General features: G+C 37.2%; 3 protein-coding genes across 3 annotated transcripts; 1 reads left to right on the top strand and 2 right to left on the bottom strand.

Annotated features, from left to right (window-relative positions):
* Positions 1–3,034: 3,034 nt before the first annotated feature.
* Positions 3,035–7,077, top strand: LOC109012618 (glutamate receptor 2.8-like). The gene is made up of 5 exons (XM_018994339.2): positions 3,035–3,323; positions 4,167–5,413; positions 5,544–5,859; positions 5,990–6,387; positions 6,492–7,077. Exons 1-5 carry the CDS (start codon positions 3,050–3,052, stop codon positions 6,870–6,872), a joined length of 2,616 nt encoding a protein of 871 aa, XP_018849884.1. The 5' UTR covers positions 3,035–3,049; the 3' UTR covers positions 6,873–7,077.
* Positions 7,078–7,220: 143 nt separating this feature from the next.
* On the bottom strand, positions 7,221–10,144 carry LOC109012706 (basic leucine zipper 61-like). The gene is made up of 4 exons (XM_018994494.2): positions 9,099–10,144; positions 8,873–8,963; positions 8,627–8,753; positions 7,221–8,055 (listed from the first exon to the last, which is right to left on the bottom strand). Exons 1-4 carry the CDS (start codon positions 9,680–9,682, stop codon positions 7,892–7,894), a joined length of 966 nt encoding a protein of 321 aa, XP_018850039.1. The 5' UTR covers positions 9,683–10,144; the 3' UTR covers positions 7,221–7,891.
* Positions 10,145–13,608: 3,464 nt separating this feature from the next.
* Positions 13,609–17,972, bottom strand: LOC109012686 (homogentisate 1,2-dioxygenase-like). Its single transcript, XM_018994452.2, has 9 exons — positions 17,726–17,972; positions 17,065–17,295; positions 16,125–16,204; positions 15,640–15,807; positions 15,330–15,505; positions 15,088–15,157; positions 14,835–14,989; positions 14,235–14,318; positions 13,609–14,098 (listed from the first exon to the last, which is right to left on the bottom strand). Exons 1-9 carry the CDS (start codon positions 17,935–17,937, stop codon positions 13,907–13,909), a joined length of 1,368 nt encoding a protein of 455 aa, XP_018849997.1. The 5' UTR covers positions 17,938–17,972; the 3' UTR covers positions 13,609–13,906.
* Positions 17,973–18,520: the final 548 nt, after the last annotated feature.

An 18,520-nucleotide genomic window follows, 5' to 3' on the forward strand; every position in this document is an offset into this window, starting at 1 on the left:
CCCAGGTACAGAGTTTAACGCTTCGGGTTCAAGATCCGTTTTGATCAAGGCCGGAACCGGAATCTGGTTTTCTGGGTTCTGGACCGGGCCGGGAAAAAACCCGGCCCAAATGTATAGTGCTAATTAAATGGATGCAAAAGTTTCCATCGTTTTGGGCGAGAATACCAACGGGAATGGCAGACTTTGCATCAAGATGAATACTTCCAAGGCTAAATTGGACCCAGTTGTTTGATTATGAACATGAACACAAACACCATTTTTGCAGCTGCAAAATGTTTCCCTCGCATCAAGGTTGACCCTTTTGATCATGAACGAGTAGAAGAACAAGCTTCTGCACTTGCAAAAGGATCCCCTCGCATCTGCAACATTTGCAATAAGATATTTGGTTCTGGTACAGCCCTCGGTTGTCAAATAGCAGAGAGAGAGAGGGTAGAAAGAGGGGAGAAAGTGAGAGGGCTGAGATTAAATAGGATTAGCTGAGGCCGGTTGTATTTTAAGATCTGGCATGACGGATTTTTATTAGAGGTTGTTAAAGCCTTAGTAATGGACGGACCATTCCAAATCGTTTCTCTTGTTTAAAACTCCTCATTTCTTTCTTTAGAAGCTCGAAAAACTTCTTTAAAGGCAAAGTTCTCTTCACGTTTGGGAGGGAAGTTCTCTTCTCCTTCAGCCCTTCAACGGAAAACATCCTTAGGCAATCACATGTTGCAGAAAGGATCTACGGAAAGACTCATTTTGGCAGAAATGGATCTTCGTCAGCGTTACAGGGATATGAATGAAATGGGTATGTTCTTCAAAGGAGGTTTGGAAAGATGGGGTCTAGATCTGGATCTGACCTGCCTGCTTGCATTAACATTGAATAGATTTGGACCCTTGTACTCAGATTCACACAGTTCATGTTTCTCTCTTGTGGTTGGTTTGCAATGAAAAAATAGAGACAAAGAGAGTGGAATAGAAAGGAAGAAGAAAATGCCTGATTTTGAAGTGTAGAGAGAGAGAGAGAGAGAGAGAGAGAGAGAGAGAGAGAGAGAGTAAACTTGCTAAATTGCTAATGCTCCTAGCGGGCAGCCATAATTGGATAGACACAAGCAATTTTTCAAAATCAATTGCTTTCCTTTTGTGCGAAAGAACTTCCTATGCAGGAGGTGAATTTTCCTTCTTTCCTCTGCGGATTTGTTTGTCTCTTTGTATTTTTTTTAAAATAAAATAATGCCACATGTGCAAAATAGAAAGGCTTCTTGGTGGCATAAGTACTAAAAGAGGGAGAAAACTTACAACAGATGAAACTAGATGATATTTTTGTATTGAATAATGCTACATACAGTCGTATAATATGTAAGTGTCATGCAATCGTTTTGAAAAAAAATAAGGTTTACTATTAAAAATTAATTTTTTTCATGTAGATTTCATATTTATTCACTTTTTATAAAATGATTGTACAGCCCTTACGGCAATCCTTGCACATTCACAACTGCAACTATCACTTCTATTTTTATTTATCTTGGGGCCAAAGTTGTAGTAGTATCTTTGTAGCTATGTGTATTTGTAGAGCTGTTAGAACACATTTGAAGAGAGGGGTATGCTTCCATCTATTGCAGTTTGGTGTTTCTATTAGAACACATGGAAACATCATTGGAACAATTTGTAGAGCTGCAGATAAGAATCCCATTTTTGTGATCACTAATTTCATATGCAGCACAAATCCAAATGTGGGTGAAGCCTCAGCAGCTCTAGAAGGCGTTCAGGAAGCTCTTCGTAGATATGCTATACCTAATGAAATCTATAGAATCTTGAACAGTGAAGAAAATTCATCAATCTCAAAATTGATACGCGCATCTCCTCAATCTTTCCTAGTTAATTTTTATAGTGGCAGGACCTTCTTTAATTTGATTTATTGTAATTTAATATTATATGAACATTTATCTTTATTAATAAAGTAAACTTGCCGAGAAAAAAGCTATGTGTATTTCTGTGAACATGGGTCCGCCCCTGCATGCTAGCTAGCGTGTCACTTATTATGGCAGGAATATACAGAAGATCATCCTAACTAAGGGTAGATCTGGGTAATGAGATGAGTGGATAATAAGATGAAGATATGTAATTTTTAGAACTTCTCACAATTTAATTCACAAATATTAAATATAAAACACTTTAATTTTTAATTTTAAATTTTTATAAAATTCTAAACAAAATATAAAAAACAATATAAATTTTTCAAACTTTAAAATAGAAATAAAATTAAAAATATATATTTAAATAAATTTAATTTTATAATATTTTTATTTAGCTTTTTTCTTTTAATCTCATTTTTTAAAACCCAATAAAAAAATTTTAACTCAAAATGTTAATTTAGATTCAAGATTCTAGCTAGCTGCATATATATCAAACAATATTATTAAATATATTTCAAGTCAAGCAATGTCATGCACGCGGAATATATATGGTCTAAGGTCCACGCTTCATACAATAGCTTAACGGTCTTGATGAACAATATCGGTCAGTATGCACCGGCACCGCGTTCTAAACAAGTACAAGACTTGTACAGTATTATTATATATTGATGGTCTTGATAACCTCAATTATACTCTACGAGTAGAGTAATGTTAAAGAGAAATTATTATAGTAGTATACACTTTACATTCACCAACCCAACTTATAAGACTATTCTTAGATATTATTGCACTACTGTGTATCAATACTCTTCCTATTATATATTATTGCACTGTGATGATCAAAAGGTCCCATATATAGCTATAGATACAATATTATAGCAAGTGATATATAGCATATACATTTGCTCTTCCTTTGGATGATATTGACGTGTCAAACTTTGTGTGGCTAGTTAATGTAGCAATTCAAACATTCTTTCAGTTCTGGTGTTCTACAAAAAGTTGGGTTCAAACCTTGAGAACCTTCCCGGTGCATCTCTCGGATTCAATTCCAAAGACTAACTAGAAAGAGACCAGGTCAATCCGAGAAACGCCTATGCATGCATGCGTATAAATAGAATGATCACCATTTTTTTCAAATAAAGTAAGTTTTGAATCAAATGGACATGTTTTCCTTCACTTTCTTGGCCTTTGTTTTCTTACTTGCACAAGAGGCAACAGCAGATCATGTTGGAAGGACCGCCACAGTAGGGACGGAACACCACGTCAGGGGCAGCATAGGGGCGATAGTAGATGACAGCAATCGAGCTGGGAAAGAACAGAAAGTGGCTATGGAAATGGCGATTAAGGATTTTTATGACAGGACAAATCAAAGTTTCGATCTTCACATGAAAATTTGTCGAGGGGAACAACCTTATCAGGAAGCTCTTGCAGGTTTGTAGACATCGCATTTGATGAAAGATCTCTCTAGTTAGTTTAACGGTCGATGCATATGATGGTGTCTTTTCCACAATTACTGCCAAGATTACTGAGATGAACCATGTCCAACAAAATTTCACTCATTATCTTCACAATCAAGTAAGCTAGAATTTTAGTGTCAAAAACAAAATTTGTATATGATTTTGAGTCTTTTTGCTAAACTTAATCAAAATAAGAACATATCTCTTCTGCAACCCATACATGAACGTCATTAATTACTTGTATGAAAACATTAAGTACATGCCGGCCTTTATTATACGATCAAGTCATCCCAAGGTTGGGTGGCCCTGTCTTTCTGTATACTACCTGCATGACACCGTGCTATCATACTTAGGTGCTGACTTCGGATAAGATAATGTCGGAACAAAAAGTGTTTTGCATACTAAAATATGGTAGCTTAATACCACTGCAAAAGAGATAAAAACCAATGCTCTAAAGCCGGCCGGGGACTTTAGATAATTAGCAAGCAAGTTTAAAGTGAAGAGAGCAGAAATAACTATGAGAATGAAAGCAAAAAAAGGTATGGAAAACAAAACAAAATCATAAATTAAATGATCCTACTATGTACTTATAACGTGGGCACTTCCGGTAGTGCAACTACATTTAAAAGGAAACAGTTCCATAAATTTATTTTTTGTCATTTCATAACGGGTTTCATGGTAGTGCTGCGTATATAACTGAACAAGATCACTGTTCAGAGTTCTAGCATCAAGTTAGAGGATTTCACGTTGTTATTGTAAAACAAGAAGTGGTGATGTGCGAGTATTTTTCTGATAACAATATTGTGGTAATTTGCAGCTTGGGATCTTATCAATAAACAGGAAGTCCAAGCTATAATCTCACCAGGGACGTGGGAAGGAGCTTCTCTTGTTGCAGAGATTGGTAACCAAGCTAAAATCCCAGTCCTTTCTATTGCTGACTCGACTCCACTCTGGGCATTAAAGCGGTGGCCCTTCCTGCTCCAAGCTTCCCCAAACCAGAATGCACAAATGAAAGCCATTGCTGCTATTGTTCAGTCCTGGGAATGGCATCAGATCACTGTAATTTATGAAGACATCGACTCTTTTCGCAGTGGAGTCATGCCTCATCTTTCTGAGGCCCTGCAAGAAGTAGGAGCAGAAATAAGCAATCTTTTAGCCCTCTCACCATTTTCTTCTCCTTCACTGTCTAAAGAACTTGAAAGGCTTAAAGGTGAACAATGCAGAGTTTTTGTGGTTCATTTGTCCTTGCCATTGGCTGTGCAACTTTTTGAGAGGGCTAAAGAAATGAACATGATGGAGATAGATTATGTCTGGATCACAACCGATCCCCTTACAAGCCTTGTCCATTCTCTCAATGCCTCCACCATTTCTTCCATGCGAGGAACTTTAGGAATCAAGAGCTACTTCCCCCAAGAAAATCCCAATTTTCAAGACTTCTATAATAGATTTCGTAGAAAGTATAGCTTGGAAAATCCAGAAGAGGAGGACAATCATGAACCTGGGACTTTTGCAGTGCAGGCCTATGATGCTGTGTGGACAGTGTGCCTAGCAATGAGAGAAAGCAGCAAGGGTGGCAAACAATTATTAGATAAAATGATGCTAAGTGAATTCAACGGCTTGAGTGGAAAGGCTCGGTTTCTTGACAGGAGAGTAGCTCCTGCACATAGATTTCAGGTCATCAATGTGATTGGGAAGAGTTATAATGAACTTGGGTTCTGGTCAGATAGATTGGGTTTCTCAGTGACCATTGATGAAAAAAGTCAGTACAATCCTTCAATGAGAGGCTTGGGGCAGGTGTTTTGGCCTGGTGGACCTTTGATCACTCCAAGAGGATGGACTCCCCCAACAGATGCCAAACCACTGATAATTGGTGTACCCACAAAATCGAGTTTCAAAAAATATGTGAATGTAATCCTCGGTAACTCAACAAACACTACTCATTTTGATGGATTTGCAATCGATCTGTTCAAAGCAACCGTTGAAAGGCTGCCATTCTACTTGCCATACAATTTCACTTCCTATAATGGAACATATGATAACATAGTGAAGCAGGTTCATTTAAAGGTGAGGAATTTTCTACTCTTTCTAATTCAAGAAATGATTGAGAACATCTTAAATCCATTATTCTGCCATTTCAACTTTTAGTTTTAATTTTAGAGTTGTGATGATTTTTTTTATTCTTCCATGGGAGTAGAAATTTGATGCAGTAATTGGTGATATAGCCATAGTGTCCAAGCGATATCAACATGCAGAATTTACAATACCCTACACAGAATCAGGATTGGTGATGATAGTTCCCGCTCGCCCCCAAAGCAGCAGTGATAGAGCATGGCTATTCATGAAGCCCTTCACAAAAGCCATGTGGGTCCTAATAGGAGCCATAACTGTCTACAATGGCTTTGTCATCTGGTTGATAGAGCGAAAGCATTGCCCTGAATTCAAAGGTTCCGGATTGAATCAAATGGGCACCTTGCTTTCTTTAGCCTTCACTACTCTCTTCTCCTTACATGGTAACAGGGAAACTTTCTTTATCTTAATATCATTTTACCTTAGATGCTAAAGCTTATACCTATCTGAAATCAATCTGAAAAACTTTGAGTATATGGCTAATATCACTTCATTTCATCTGATTGAGCACAGGGGGAAAACTGCACAGCAATCTGTCGCGGATGGCAATGTTGGTGTGGCTGTTTGTGGCACTTGTCCTCACTCAAACTTTCACTGCTAACCTCACCACTATACTCACATTGCAGCGGCTTGAACCCACAGTAAGTGACGTTGAGTCGCTGCGGAAAGGCAATGCAGTGGTTGGAAACTGCAGGGGATCTTTTGTGGCAAGTTATTTGGAGGAGGCCTTAGAAATCCACCCCCGAAACATTAAGAATTATGACTCTCCTGCAGAATATGTTCAGGCACTTAGAAGCCAGGAAATTGCAGCTGCCTTTCTTGAAGTTCCTTATGCCAAATTATTTCTGGCAAAATATTGCAAGGAGTTTACAACAGCTGGGCCGACTTTTAAAGTTGGAGGATTCGGATATGTACGTCTTCAAGTCTCTTTTTCCTTTCCTACAAATCAATGCAACTTAACTTAACCGTGAGTTATTTAGATTAATGATCAGATTTTTCATTGATGGTGCCTCAGGTATTTCCAAAGGGTTCTCCACTGCTTCCTGAGGTAAATAAAGCACTACTGAAAGTATTTGAGAGTGGTGAATTACTTGATTTAGAGACCAGCATGATTACATCCCAGAGATGTGTGGACATGGAAATGATTGATGACATTTCAAGTCTTAGCCCCAGTAGCTTTTGGGTTCTATTCCTTCTAACGGCAGGTACATCTACAGCTGCTCTTGTGGTCTATGTTGTTGCTCACAAATTGTTTGGACATAGAACCATCTGGACACTCGTGTTGGCTGTAATGAGACATTGGTGGCATCTGAGGAAGTCATTCTCTCGAAGAGTCAGCATCACTGAAAGATCTGGAAATTTCTCAAACACATATAATTCTAGGACCCAGGTGTAAAAAAATTTTTGAGGCAATGGCATGGGAGAAAGGATTTTGCTATAAATCTTCCCAAGGCTTCCCATTTACAGAAGTAGAAACACTAGCGCCATTTGCACAGCAAGACTAGTTCAGTCCTATTGCAGGCTTAAATACTGTTGTTTTGCAGCTGCTATATAGAACTGAAGATAAGGAGTCTGGAGGAAGCAACTAGCACTTCAGGGCCTCAGGCAACATCAGAAAATTTAGTTTTGTTAATAGTTCTTTTATTGCTTGCTCTTTGTAATTAGGTTCATATGTACATTTAACGCTCTTGATATTGACCAAAGGCACATAAAAAAACAGATAGAACATGCAACGAAAATGATCTGAAAGAGAGAATTTGGGTATGATTTGGGCTTCAAAAAAGACCTGTTACAGAGACAGCTGGAAGCAACGAAACGAATCCATTGGGATTCTTCAGCTTAATCCCAAAATCTTTCTCAAAAGTCAATATATTTACATTCTTACAGGAAAAAAAACTAAAATCAATAAACAAAAGTCATAGCACATTATTAGGCCAAAGGGGATAGAAGAGCACAGAAAAAGATACAACAATCAGGCATTAACAACACCTCAGTCCTGACATCTTTCTTGTATCCCAATGCAACCCCACCAAACAAAAACACACCATCATTTGCCACCCTCCTCCTCCCACCCCCCACCACCAAAATAAACAACTAAAAAGTTAGAGATGAGAAAAGAAAATTGTAATCACGAAAACAACAATAAACAAATAAATAAATAAATAACCCAACTCCAGTCTCCAACCCCCAAATCCCCAAATAAATTGGAAAAGAAAAACAAGATGTTTTCACCACCCAATCTAAGCAGTCAACACCAATCTGGCCTCTAAAATCCCACCCAAAAAAAAGCTTGGTTGGAGGGGCCCCATGTCAGCCAACAAGTGGGAACACATCACGTGAAAACCCAGGTTAGCAGAATGCATGCACCCACCCGACCCCCAGCCTCTCACCCTGATGATCAGAAGCGAGCTGCTCCTAGTTGGCCGTACATCCCAAGGTATCAGAACTTGGGGGCTGCTGTGCTTGTGATGCTGCTCCTGCTGTATTTTGATTGCCTGGGCTGCTCATCTTCTTTAGGTTCTGTTGGTGATAGATTTGCCTTAATCTCTCTATTTCCTTCTTTAATGCCTCTTGATGAGCTGATAATATTAGACCATAACAAGAACAAAAGAAAAGCGGCCATGAGATCATGAAAAGCACCAAGATATAGATCTCTTCTTTCCAGAAGTTTGAAACCCAGATAAAGCCCCTCCCTTCTCAACAAACATTAACATGCAAGGTGACCGAGGAAGTAGTAGTGATGCACATTTAAGAGTAATATTTCTGGTAGGTATGTAGACTTAAACGAATTCCTGCACATAATCTAAATATTGGAGACCCACAAGCAGTACGTGAGATGGTACAAGTACGACCTCAATAATATGATCATCAGTTCCAATAGCTAGCTCGTTACTCATATTACATCTCATTAAATTAATTTCATTACCCTATATTTTCTATAATTAATTTCTAAATGGTTATTATAAGTAACATATATAATTAATTATCTGGTAATTTCATGCTAAATTAAGCACGCGGATCTTAATTAATTTACTCACCCTAAAATTAAGCATGAATTCTCGTGTGTCATGCAGGATTGTGAACGAAACTATTTCCCGCATGTGTTAAAAAAGAAGAAGAAGATAATGAATTGAAGTGCTAATTAATTACCATCTTTGAAAATCTTATCTTGAGCCAAAGCAGCAATCCTTTGCTTGAGAGCGCTATTATCAACATTAAGTATCAACCTTTGGTGGTCCAAGAATGCAACCCTTGGTGACAATGCTGATACTTCCGTCTTCAGTAGTAGTTTGCATTACAAATAAATATTCATTTTTTACTAGAAGATCAGGTATTAAATTAGGAAAAATAAAGAAATAAATTTTTATCAATGGCAAGTGAATTATTCATGAGTACCTGTAATGTTGTCACGCTCCGTTCAAGCTCCGAAATATACTGTAGTTTCCTCACTCTTGACCTCTGCGCTGATTGCCGGTTTGCCAAGATTCTAGCACCCGCCCATGAAATAATTCAGTTTTCAATCTTCTTTTACAGATCCGATATGATCAGTACCTCATGCAGTTATGTTAACTAATGATAATTAAGAACGTTTCTGTGTTTTCTTAATTATCGATATGGTTACCTTTTGACCCTCTTAGGATCGAAGACGGAGTCTCCGGTGGGGATGGCGGAGGTTAGTGGCGCTTGTTGCTCGGGTTTACATGAGCTTTCTACCTCGCCCGGTTCACTTTTGAGCTTTTGGTCCAGCGGCATTATTGCCTTATTCTCGTCGTCAATGCTGTTGTGGTCGGACGGCGTGGAGGCGTTGGAGGAAGATACAGTGGGCGGCAGCGCGACGGAGATGTCGTCGGAGAACATTGACATGAGCTGCTCGTCGTCCAAGCGGTCAAAGCCGCTGGCGCCATGCATCAGCGAGGTGCCGTTGGTAGGATTAATATTCCGGCATTCCTCGATGAATGGAGCCTCGAGGAAGGCTATAGAGTCGCTCATGGAGCGGCGGTGGGCACCGCGCCGGGAGGATGAGAAGTCGAGGAACTCATCCACCCAAGAGGGTTGTTGTTGTTGGGCGGTGGCGGTGGCCATGGAAGTGGAAGTATTAATATTGCTGGTGGGAACGAAATTTGCGGTGGAAATGGGCATTCTTTGGTGAGAAGAAGAATGCCAATTTTGAGCCATGCTTGGTATCTTGGGCGGTAATTGTGCCATATAAACACCAAACAAAGTAATAAAACAGATAGCGAAGTATATGTGCAATTTTGAGAGAGAGAGAGAGAGAGAGAGAGATTCAAGAATGAACAAAAACAGACAGCGAAAAAAGTGTGCTATATATATATGATAGGCCCGGAAATTGACTTAATTAGAGCAGCAAACTAACCCAGCAAAACACAAAACCATAACCTTTATCGAAATCTTGGAATCCGAAGAACACTTGGGAGACGTTGAAGGTGTTAGAGAACCAGAACATAACGTGGGCAACAACGACAACAACATGCTCATTGTCAAATCAAAGCAAACAGCATTTGTTGCTGATACATATCTCTGATCTCTTTTATCATGAATTGTGGTGACTTTTCTAAGGACAATAGGCCTTCGGAGGGGTCACATGGGTGGGATTAGAGACAGCTAGCAACAGCTGGTAGGGGGGGTGGGGGTGGCAATGAGGGGGGTGAAAGGAATTAGAGGGCTTGGGGGCGGGGGGGACTCAAAAGGGTTCGACAGGGAAGTCGTCAGTATAAGTTTAATAGATGGCGGAATCAGCCACCACGTGCCGATGTGACACCTCTGCTTGGCATCCATCACCTTAATTCTATATATATTAACTGATCTCATCACCAAGAACATATATATATATATATATATATATTGGTATACACGTAAGATTTCCCTCCATATTATATGCATATCTCACATTGATGTTGGTTGTCATGTACAAGTGATCAAAGATGATCCTCATGATCATGGCCCACTTTTCTTGTTACCAAAGAATATATGGTGCAAATCAAAACTATCTGATTGATGATGTCTGATGATCATCAGGATTATTTAGATCTTGGGAATTGATGGGTACCCATTATTTTAGTGGTTATAAGGTTATGGATTAATGTGCTCGTTTTCTTCAAGGAAGGAAAGAAAAGAGATCAATTGTGTCATGATCATGAGTTGGATTGGTCTAAAGATGATGATGATGATCTAAAGGTCAATTCTATGTGCAAGCGTATATATATATATATATATATATATATATATATATATATATCAATGTTGCGGAAAGAATACATATATATGGGAGAAAATCTTTTAGGGAGGATAAAATATAAATATATTGGATAGTGGAATATAGTGGGATCAAGATGTAGCAGGATTTAGGGAGGATATCGATGAGCTGTGAAAACAAAACAAAGGTTGGGTTTGTAAGAATCCTCCCATGTGATCAGCAGCTCTTTGTAAGATCTACCCTTTGCTTTCTAGCTCACATGGGAGGGTTTGTGACCCTATTTTTCATCTCTCTCTCTCTCTCTCTATATATATATATATATATATGCAGGTTTCTTGATAACTTCGATCCATCATCTCGTGTCGGAATTTATTAATGAAAGTACTTGGAAGACACCGATAATGATTAGTGGAAAAGGTTAGAATGCATGTTATGTACCTCCCTTGTTTAATACACAATGATCAACAGCTTGTCTATATCTTTGTTATTATTTTCTGAATATATTAAATCATATTTGTAATTGGTCAATGCCAAAAAAAAAAAAAAAAAAAGTCATAAGTTTTAACAGTGGTGATCTTAATCCCATGCATGTTCCGATTTGTAATTATTTATTAACCGGCCACCACCCAACCAGGACCTTTTATCTTAAAAAATATATCCATATATGCTGATGCTTAATTATTTGATCGTCACAAATAAGTGCTACTTAAATGGTTTGCATGTGCGTGCCATCGGTAGCTAGCTCACAGCTAGGTCACCAATTAATAACACAAATATATATATTCCTATATATATATATATATATATATCGCCTTAATAGAAGATCTATGTCATAAGATTTATATTTTAAAAAGATTGGTCAATGATATAATTGAAATCTCATTAAAATTTTATAAAGATCAATAATTTTTTTTTTTTTTTAAAGATATTTTTTCGATCCCAAAAACAAAAACTCTGAAGATACAGGAGAGAGAAGGGAGAGGGGGGAAGGGGCAAATTAAGGACTGTTGTGAACTGAACACAAAAGAAGCATTATTGCACGTGGAAGCAGCAAAGCAGAACCCAGTACCCTACTACATGTGTACTCTTTGTGTGTCATGTGTTGTTTTTTCTTTTCTTTTTTTTTAATTATTTCAATCAGTAAAATAATAAAAGGTCCAAAAAGAGGACGCGCAAACACATTAATAAAGAAGCAATGGTGGGTGGTGACCACATTTTGCACCAACTAGACTTAGATAGAGATGTCTTTCTCTCTTCTTCTTTTTCTCTTACTATATATATATATATATATATATATAGCTTTTTTGATCGTATATTATCTTAGTTTCTCACAATTTCTTGCAGTAGTACTTTCGATGACAGTATGCATGCCCTCGGAGGTTTTGGCCACTTAAGCGATTTGCGACCCCATTTCATAAATATACTTAACTTATAATTACTTAATTCTTCTGGTTGTAAGTTATATATAATTTGCATCCGACTAATGATTTAAATAAAAAAAAATGAAAATTTCAATAATTTATTTGTCTAAGAAATGAAAATATAAGGTTAAATAAAGATAAAAAATTAAGATTAAGAAAAAATCTAAACTTCATCAAAGTATGAGCATTGGTCTGCATCCACATTGGATTGTTTATTTATTCTCTATATAATAATAAAATATTATTAATTTCTATTTAAAAAAATTGAAACAAAAAAAAATGAGTACATTGTCAGAACAAAAATGATATGAAAAAGAGACATAATTCATGCGCGCCGCAGGGCTATTAAGGGTCTTTTCGTAAAGAGAAATGATTTGTACAAATCCCAAATAGACAAGCCTCATACAAGCCTCATACAAGTCTTTGTAAAAAAGTAGACCTCACCTTAAAAAATAAAAAAAAAAATTATTATTTATTAGTGGGACCCATTATTTTATAAAATACTTATATGGAGCTTGAATATTTGGGACTTGTTTCTAGCATTACTCGTTGGTAAAACATGATCTTTTATTAAATTCTACAAAGGGAACTACACGTGAAATGGTCAATAATTTTAGGGACCTTTTGATAAAATTGGACTTAACAGAAAAATAATAAAAATTACTATTCACAATTAGATAATCATTTATTATAATATAGTAGATATTATATATATATATATATGGTTCCTCCTATTTAGTTCTCCCAATGCAATTTTATTTTTGCATGATATTTATATATATTTCTGCACTCATAGATGAATTCGAGTACTTCGATAATTTTTGGGAATTATTAAAATACATGATGCAGCTAACTAGCTAGCTAGCCCGACCCTGTGATCTGCACTTAAAATTATATAGCAAGTCAACACTAATAATTATCTTAACTTTTGGTAGCATTCATTATTAATTCTAAAACAGGAAATATTTGTACGTGCATTCTGTATATATATATTTTTGGGAATTTTTGCACTGAATCTACACCAATTAGAAGCGTGAATAATAATATAATATTCCATACTTTCAAACTCAAAATTAATTATCAACTCAAAATTAGGTTACAAGAATGTGCAGGTTTAGGTATCTAAACGTGGTAAACAGCACTAATGTGTTTGCAAGTGGAATCCAAACCTCACGTGGAGTAGGCCAAATTGTGTTCATGGGTTATGATGGGTCTTCGACCAACTTTTAAGCCTCAAAGTTGCGAGTCTCGATTGGGATGAACTTTTTAGGTTCGTACTGATGAAAATGGTGCAGATATCAGCCGGCTTTCTCACGATTTTGATGCCCGGGTGGGCCAAGTAATTATACGATGTCGTTTTCTTTTCTAAAGTTCTATCTATTGAGTGGTACATACATACATACATACATGATGTACCTTATGATCATGTTCCCATCTTTGAATTCCCTAACTTTTGCGGATCCAAATAAAGTATAAATAGCTTAAGAAAACAAATATTTAATAAGTAAATGTTATGACAATCGTATTTATAAACAGCAAATGTACATAGTTTGCACAATCACGAGATTATTATACAAAGACACGACAAGCAGCACCATAAGACAGACAGACATGCACTAAATCCTCTCACACTTCCTATTATTATTATTTTTTTTAATTGCGTTGCATATTAATTATATATGTACATGCTGGATGGAAATATATATATTTTTGCCTTTAGCTTGATAGTGTAATATCAACCACGAAAGGAAGGGTGCAATTTAAATGTCATCATGTCCATTCCGTATGGCTTTATCATGATTTACGTCTCGATCCAGGTTTAAAATGGGATCTCAGTCCAAGCCAACACTCGTAATAGTTGGGATCCATGAAGGGTGAGTCGAGAGCCCATGGGCAGATGCGGGGGATGAGACTGGATTCGAACATAAAAGCCATGGTATCAGCAATTCTATACGGCCCTGCCTCATTTCCGCGTGCAATGGTTCCCTGTGCATCAAAGAGATGGATCATGTGAGGTTAGAACTTCCTTGACCATTGAAGGGGCCTGCTGGCTCAAGAGTTGAGCCACAAAATTTGAATTCCTCCACTTTCAGCTTCACTCGAGGTTTTAAAAGAGGAATACCTCATATGACTTGGTATCAGGACCATGGGGACTCATGCAGCTATGAAGGCTTGCACCACCTGGGAGGAAACCATCAGCTTTTGCCTGAGAACAAAATTACGTAAATAGTTATTATCTGCCATACCAAAGAACAAAGCTGAATTTATGTTTCCACTTCCTCAAACATGTTTTTTTTTCCCTCAAAACATGTTGATCTTCCCATCTATTACCCTGGCATATCTAACCTGAGCATGATACTAAAATTTTATGGTTTTACAGGAACATCTATATGCATTCATAGCCCTAGTATAATGATGCTATTCATTTTAAATTTCAATGGCATTTGGAAAAGAAGCTTTACATTTTTTTCATAAGTAAGCCAATCTGATTCCAAGTGTAGAGAGGTGCAACCCAAATACAGTGGAAGTATACAGCAGGAAACACCCGACTAGAGAAAATAAGAAAAAGAACACAATTCCATGTAATCTAGGCAGCTAGTCTCTTTCTCCATTCATATATATGAAGGTTTTCTTTTCTTTTACATTTGCTAATCTCACTCAAAGCTCAATACCAACACATACGAATATGCTGAGATGAGCAGTTAAAAGTCAAATTTATTACCTCATAGCCACCGCGAATGAGACCCATGAATTCACTCATACAATTGCGATGGAAATATGGAGGCCGGAATGTATGCTCAGCAACCACCCATCGGGGAGGGAAAATGACAAAATCGAGGAGCGCCACACCAGGTTTTTCAGTAGGCACTGTCAATACTGCATTATAGTTGCAAAATACCAATCAAGATTATTAAACACACGATATAATTGGTTCGGGAAAAAAAAGGAAATCAAGGTTTCCCCATAAAGAATACCTGTGTTTATTGATGGATCACCATGATCAATTAAAACGGTATTGTAAGGGCAGAACCTACCTAGATCGTACTGCAAGTAAATAACATTTTAATTCAAATCAGGTCCACACATAATCATACTAATTAGAAGTGATTTTTCAGTCTATATGTCTTATCAACAACTAAACACAGTAAAAAAAAGCTGTCGATTCTCGTTGTTTCATATGTGCAGAAAGGATTAATTCTTCAGTAGTAACACCCACCTTGTATGGAAAATAGTTACCATGCCAAGCAACTACATTGAATGGAGAGAAATCCTGTCTTGCAGTAAACAGTTCACCGCCAAACTTTTGTACAATGGTATAGCCTGGACAGGAACAGTCTTCAAACCAGGCCATAGGAACAAGAAAATCCCTTGGAGCAGCAAGACCATTAGCACCTACATGTAATCAAAATAAGACCTCCACATAATGAAAATGTTCAAAAAAGTAATTTATGTAATATAATCTGTATATAATCAGAGTTACAAAGATTTTCACACAAAGGCCACAGCTAAAACAGGAGATTAGGTACCTATGAGTCCAAGATCAGGAAGTTGAAAATGGCTACCAAAAACCTCAGCAACATAACCACGTGATGGGCCATCAGGTAGATTAACAGCAAAACGAAATCCTTGAGGTAAAACAGCAATTTCACCAGGGGAAACTTGCAATCTCCCACATTCAGTAGTGATCCATAGCCCTACACAGTCAGCATGGTGTATTCAATTCTAAGGCAAGAAGGCATGATGGTTACGTGATTCGTGTAAAAAAACAAATAAAAAGCTCATCGCTCATCCAAAAATCAATAATTTGCCATGCAGCTCCTTAATTAAGGGAATTGTGTTTCACAGAAGGTCGTCTACAAATTTCATTCCTCCCTAGTCTCTAGTGAAAGATGGCCTTCTAACAGGGTAACAAAGAAAAATCCCATAGTCATAAGCCAAAGAAACAATTCCTTTAATGAAAAATGACATCAAGAATGGAAGCGCAGCTATCAAGATAGTGACAATCACTTACTTCCTTCTTGTGGAACTATTAAGAAGTCACCATCAGCATTGCAAAAGGCGCAGCTATCCATTGTTTTGTTGGCCGAGTACCTACAGATCGAATTCCTTCGTTATCAAGGTGAATATATAATCTGCAAAGTTTCAACAATAATTGCATCGAATCTGGTCATAAGGGAATGAAAGACAGTTCAGTTTCAGAATCCAGTTATCTCTTCCAACAATATTCTTCTGAAGAATCTTAAAAACGCATAGACGAACTGCATGTAAGCATTTCTTGCCACCAGGCATACAAGCAAAACGCATAAAAAAGAAAATGCTTTTGGTCTGCAACAGTTCAGTCAATACTAGTAAACAGACTAGTGGCACCTGAGAAGTATCTCATTTTGTTTAGCTTGTGACTCTGTAAGACCAATTCAAGCTTAGGTATAACATCACAACTATACTGTACAGGTCCTTTACATTAAATCCATCAAAATACAGCAGTTTGATAGCTGGAAAAAAAATAAAAAAATAAATTAAAATAAAAAAACCAAATTAAAATCAAAGAAAGCTTCGACACATGGAAACCCGAAGTAAAATTTATGGTCATTCGACAATTATGGTTTCCCGGAAATAAAACAGAGCTCAAAGTAAATACTAGATCCTTTTCTCTTTTATTTCTTTTTCTTTTTACAAAACGAAAAAAATTCTTAATTCAGTTTCAGAACTTGGACTTTCGTTTAAGCTTGGTGCTCTTTACCATGTGTAGGTAAATTTAGCGGTTTTCAGAACACTAATGGGTGGATTAATGCCAATTGGAGAAGTGTCAATAATGCTAGATTTCTCCTATTTCTCATTCGACTATCAGAAAATAGAAGAGAATCAATTGTAGATAACATATCAAACAAATCAAAATTCTGAAACTGTGAATTGAATTGCAACCAATATACCGGTTATAGAATACCGATTACATGTGAATAGCAAATCCATGCCGTAGGAATGAGCTGCCAGCCCCGCATACAGTGTATAGCCCATCAATAAAATCTGTTGGTGAATGGGGAAGATCTGCAGGCTTCCATCGTAGTTGAGTCGGCGTGAGAGAACTGTTGGACTGGTTAAATTCACTCACGAGCTTCCCATGACCTGGTATGCGAGGTTTAAATGGCTCGTGGGTAACCGATGGTTTGATACGATATAGCCAACTGTCAAAGGGAAAAAGGAAAAAAAAAATTACATATTAAAAGCAGAACTATGAAAGATACATAGCACAACAACCTGAATCATAGAAGATAGAGCTACAAACACTGAAAAAAGGAAACTGATCGAGAAAATTTTTGTAACACTATAACCTCAAGAAATAATGCAAGGCTGTACATAAATGCACCAATGCAAACGGCTGATTTCATGGAAGAATGAGTCCCAAAGAACATGGACAGAGTAAATGCGAAAAGGCACGAGTGGCAATGATTTTGACCGAGAACACTGCTTTCAACATCGAATAGTTAAGGATTCACGTACCGCAATAATTATTTGACACCAGATTTTTGTTGAGTTTTTTTATAAGTCCTCCGTAAAATTTAATCTTGAGTGATTAATATTCAAACAAAGGGAAGAAAGCCGCTAAATATGGACCTGCGCAGGTTGAGCTTGCGAGGGGAGGTGAAGGAGGTGCCAGATATCTGCTCGGCATAGAGGCCGTAGGGGCAGATGAGCGGGCTGTTTTGACCCTCAGGCAGAGCTCCAGGGATAGCCTCCGACGCCAAGTGGTTCCCAAACCCAGATTGGTAAGAAAGGTCTGGGGGGAAATCAGAGCCGTCGGTTTTGCTAACCGGTTTGCTCTCCATGTGTAGTCCTTCGCAGCACAAAGAAGAGCAGAGGAATTAGGGAGATGAAGGTATTAATACCGATTACTTGGAAAAGCGAAAGAGGATGATGGTGATTACGTGGCATGATTGCCTGCTAAGGAATATAATTAATTATTTTCTCAGGATGTGCATGAATAATAAATTAATATAATTCGTTAACGAAATCCTGTCCGCCTTGGATAACTCGAGAGGATTCCATCATACCCTATGGCCAATGGAATTGCGTTTAAATTCGTTTTACTTTCTCAAAAATATATTTTTAAAAAATTGCCTAATATTATTAAATTATCATTTCATCTTTAAATTATTATTTAATTCATTTTCTCTTTTAAAAACAAGGAAAATAATATTAGTTTCAAGAATAAGTTAATATTATAACAAAATGTGTGATCATCTAAGGAGGATGAGAAAGCGACGGTATAAAAATACATTTATTTGATGAGATTGGAAGTGATCAATTTTACAAAGATTATGGTTGTTTTATTGAGCTTTAATAACTTAGATTGTTATATAGTTCATTGCTTACTATTAGAGAATGTGGATATGATTGATTGGAGTCATT

The sequence above is a fragment of the Juglans regia genome, chromosome 2 (genome assembly GCF_001411555.2).
Source record: "Juglans regia cultivar Chandler chromosome 2, Walnut 2.0, whole genome shotgun sequence".
NCBI classification, from domain to species: domain Eukaryota; kingdom Viridiplantae; phylum Streptophyta; class Magnoliopsida; order Fagales; family Juglandaceae; genus Juglans; species Juglans regia.

Bases quoted from the DNA above. Each gene is read 5' to 3' on its own strand.
- LOC109012706 (XM_018994494.2), bottom strand. From the start codon at position 9,682: ATGGCACAATTACCGCCCAAGATACCAAGCATGGCTCAAAATTGGCAT. The intron at 8,964-9,098 runs GTAACCATATCG...GGCGGGTGCTAG, and splicing joins GATCCTAAGAGGGTCAAAAG to AATCTTGGCAAACCGGCAAT. The intron at 8,754-8,872 runs GTACTCATGAAT...CTACTACTGAAG, and splicing joins GGAGCGTGACAACATTACAG to ACGGAAGTATCAGCATTGTC.
- LOC109012618 (XM_018994339.2), top strand. From the start codon at position 3,050: ATGGACATGTTTTCCTTCACTTTCTTGGCCTTTGTTTTCTTACTTGCA. The intron at 5,860-5,989 runs GTAACAGGGAAA...GATTGAGCACAG, and splicing joins TACTCTCTTCTCCTTACATG to GGGGAAAACTGCACAGCAAT. The intron at 6,388-6,491 runs GTACGTCTTCAA...ATGGTGCCTCAG, and splicing joins AAGTTGGAGGATTCGGATAT to GTATTTCCAAAGGGTTCTCC.
- LOC109012686 (XM_018994452.2), bottom strand. From the start codon at position 17,937: ATGGAGAGCAAACCGGTTAGCAAAACCGACGGCTCTGATTTCCCCCCA. The intron at 14,990-15,087 runs GTATTCTTTATG...ACTATAATGCAG, and splicing joins TGATCCATCAATAAACACAG to TATTGACAGTGCCTACTGAA. The intron at 14,319-14,834 runs GTAATAAATTTG...TTTTGTTCTCAG, and splicing joins TCATTCGCGGTGGCTATGAG to GCAAAAGCTGATGGTTTCCT.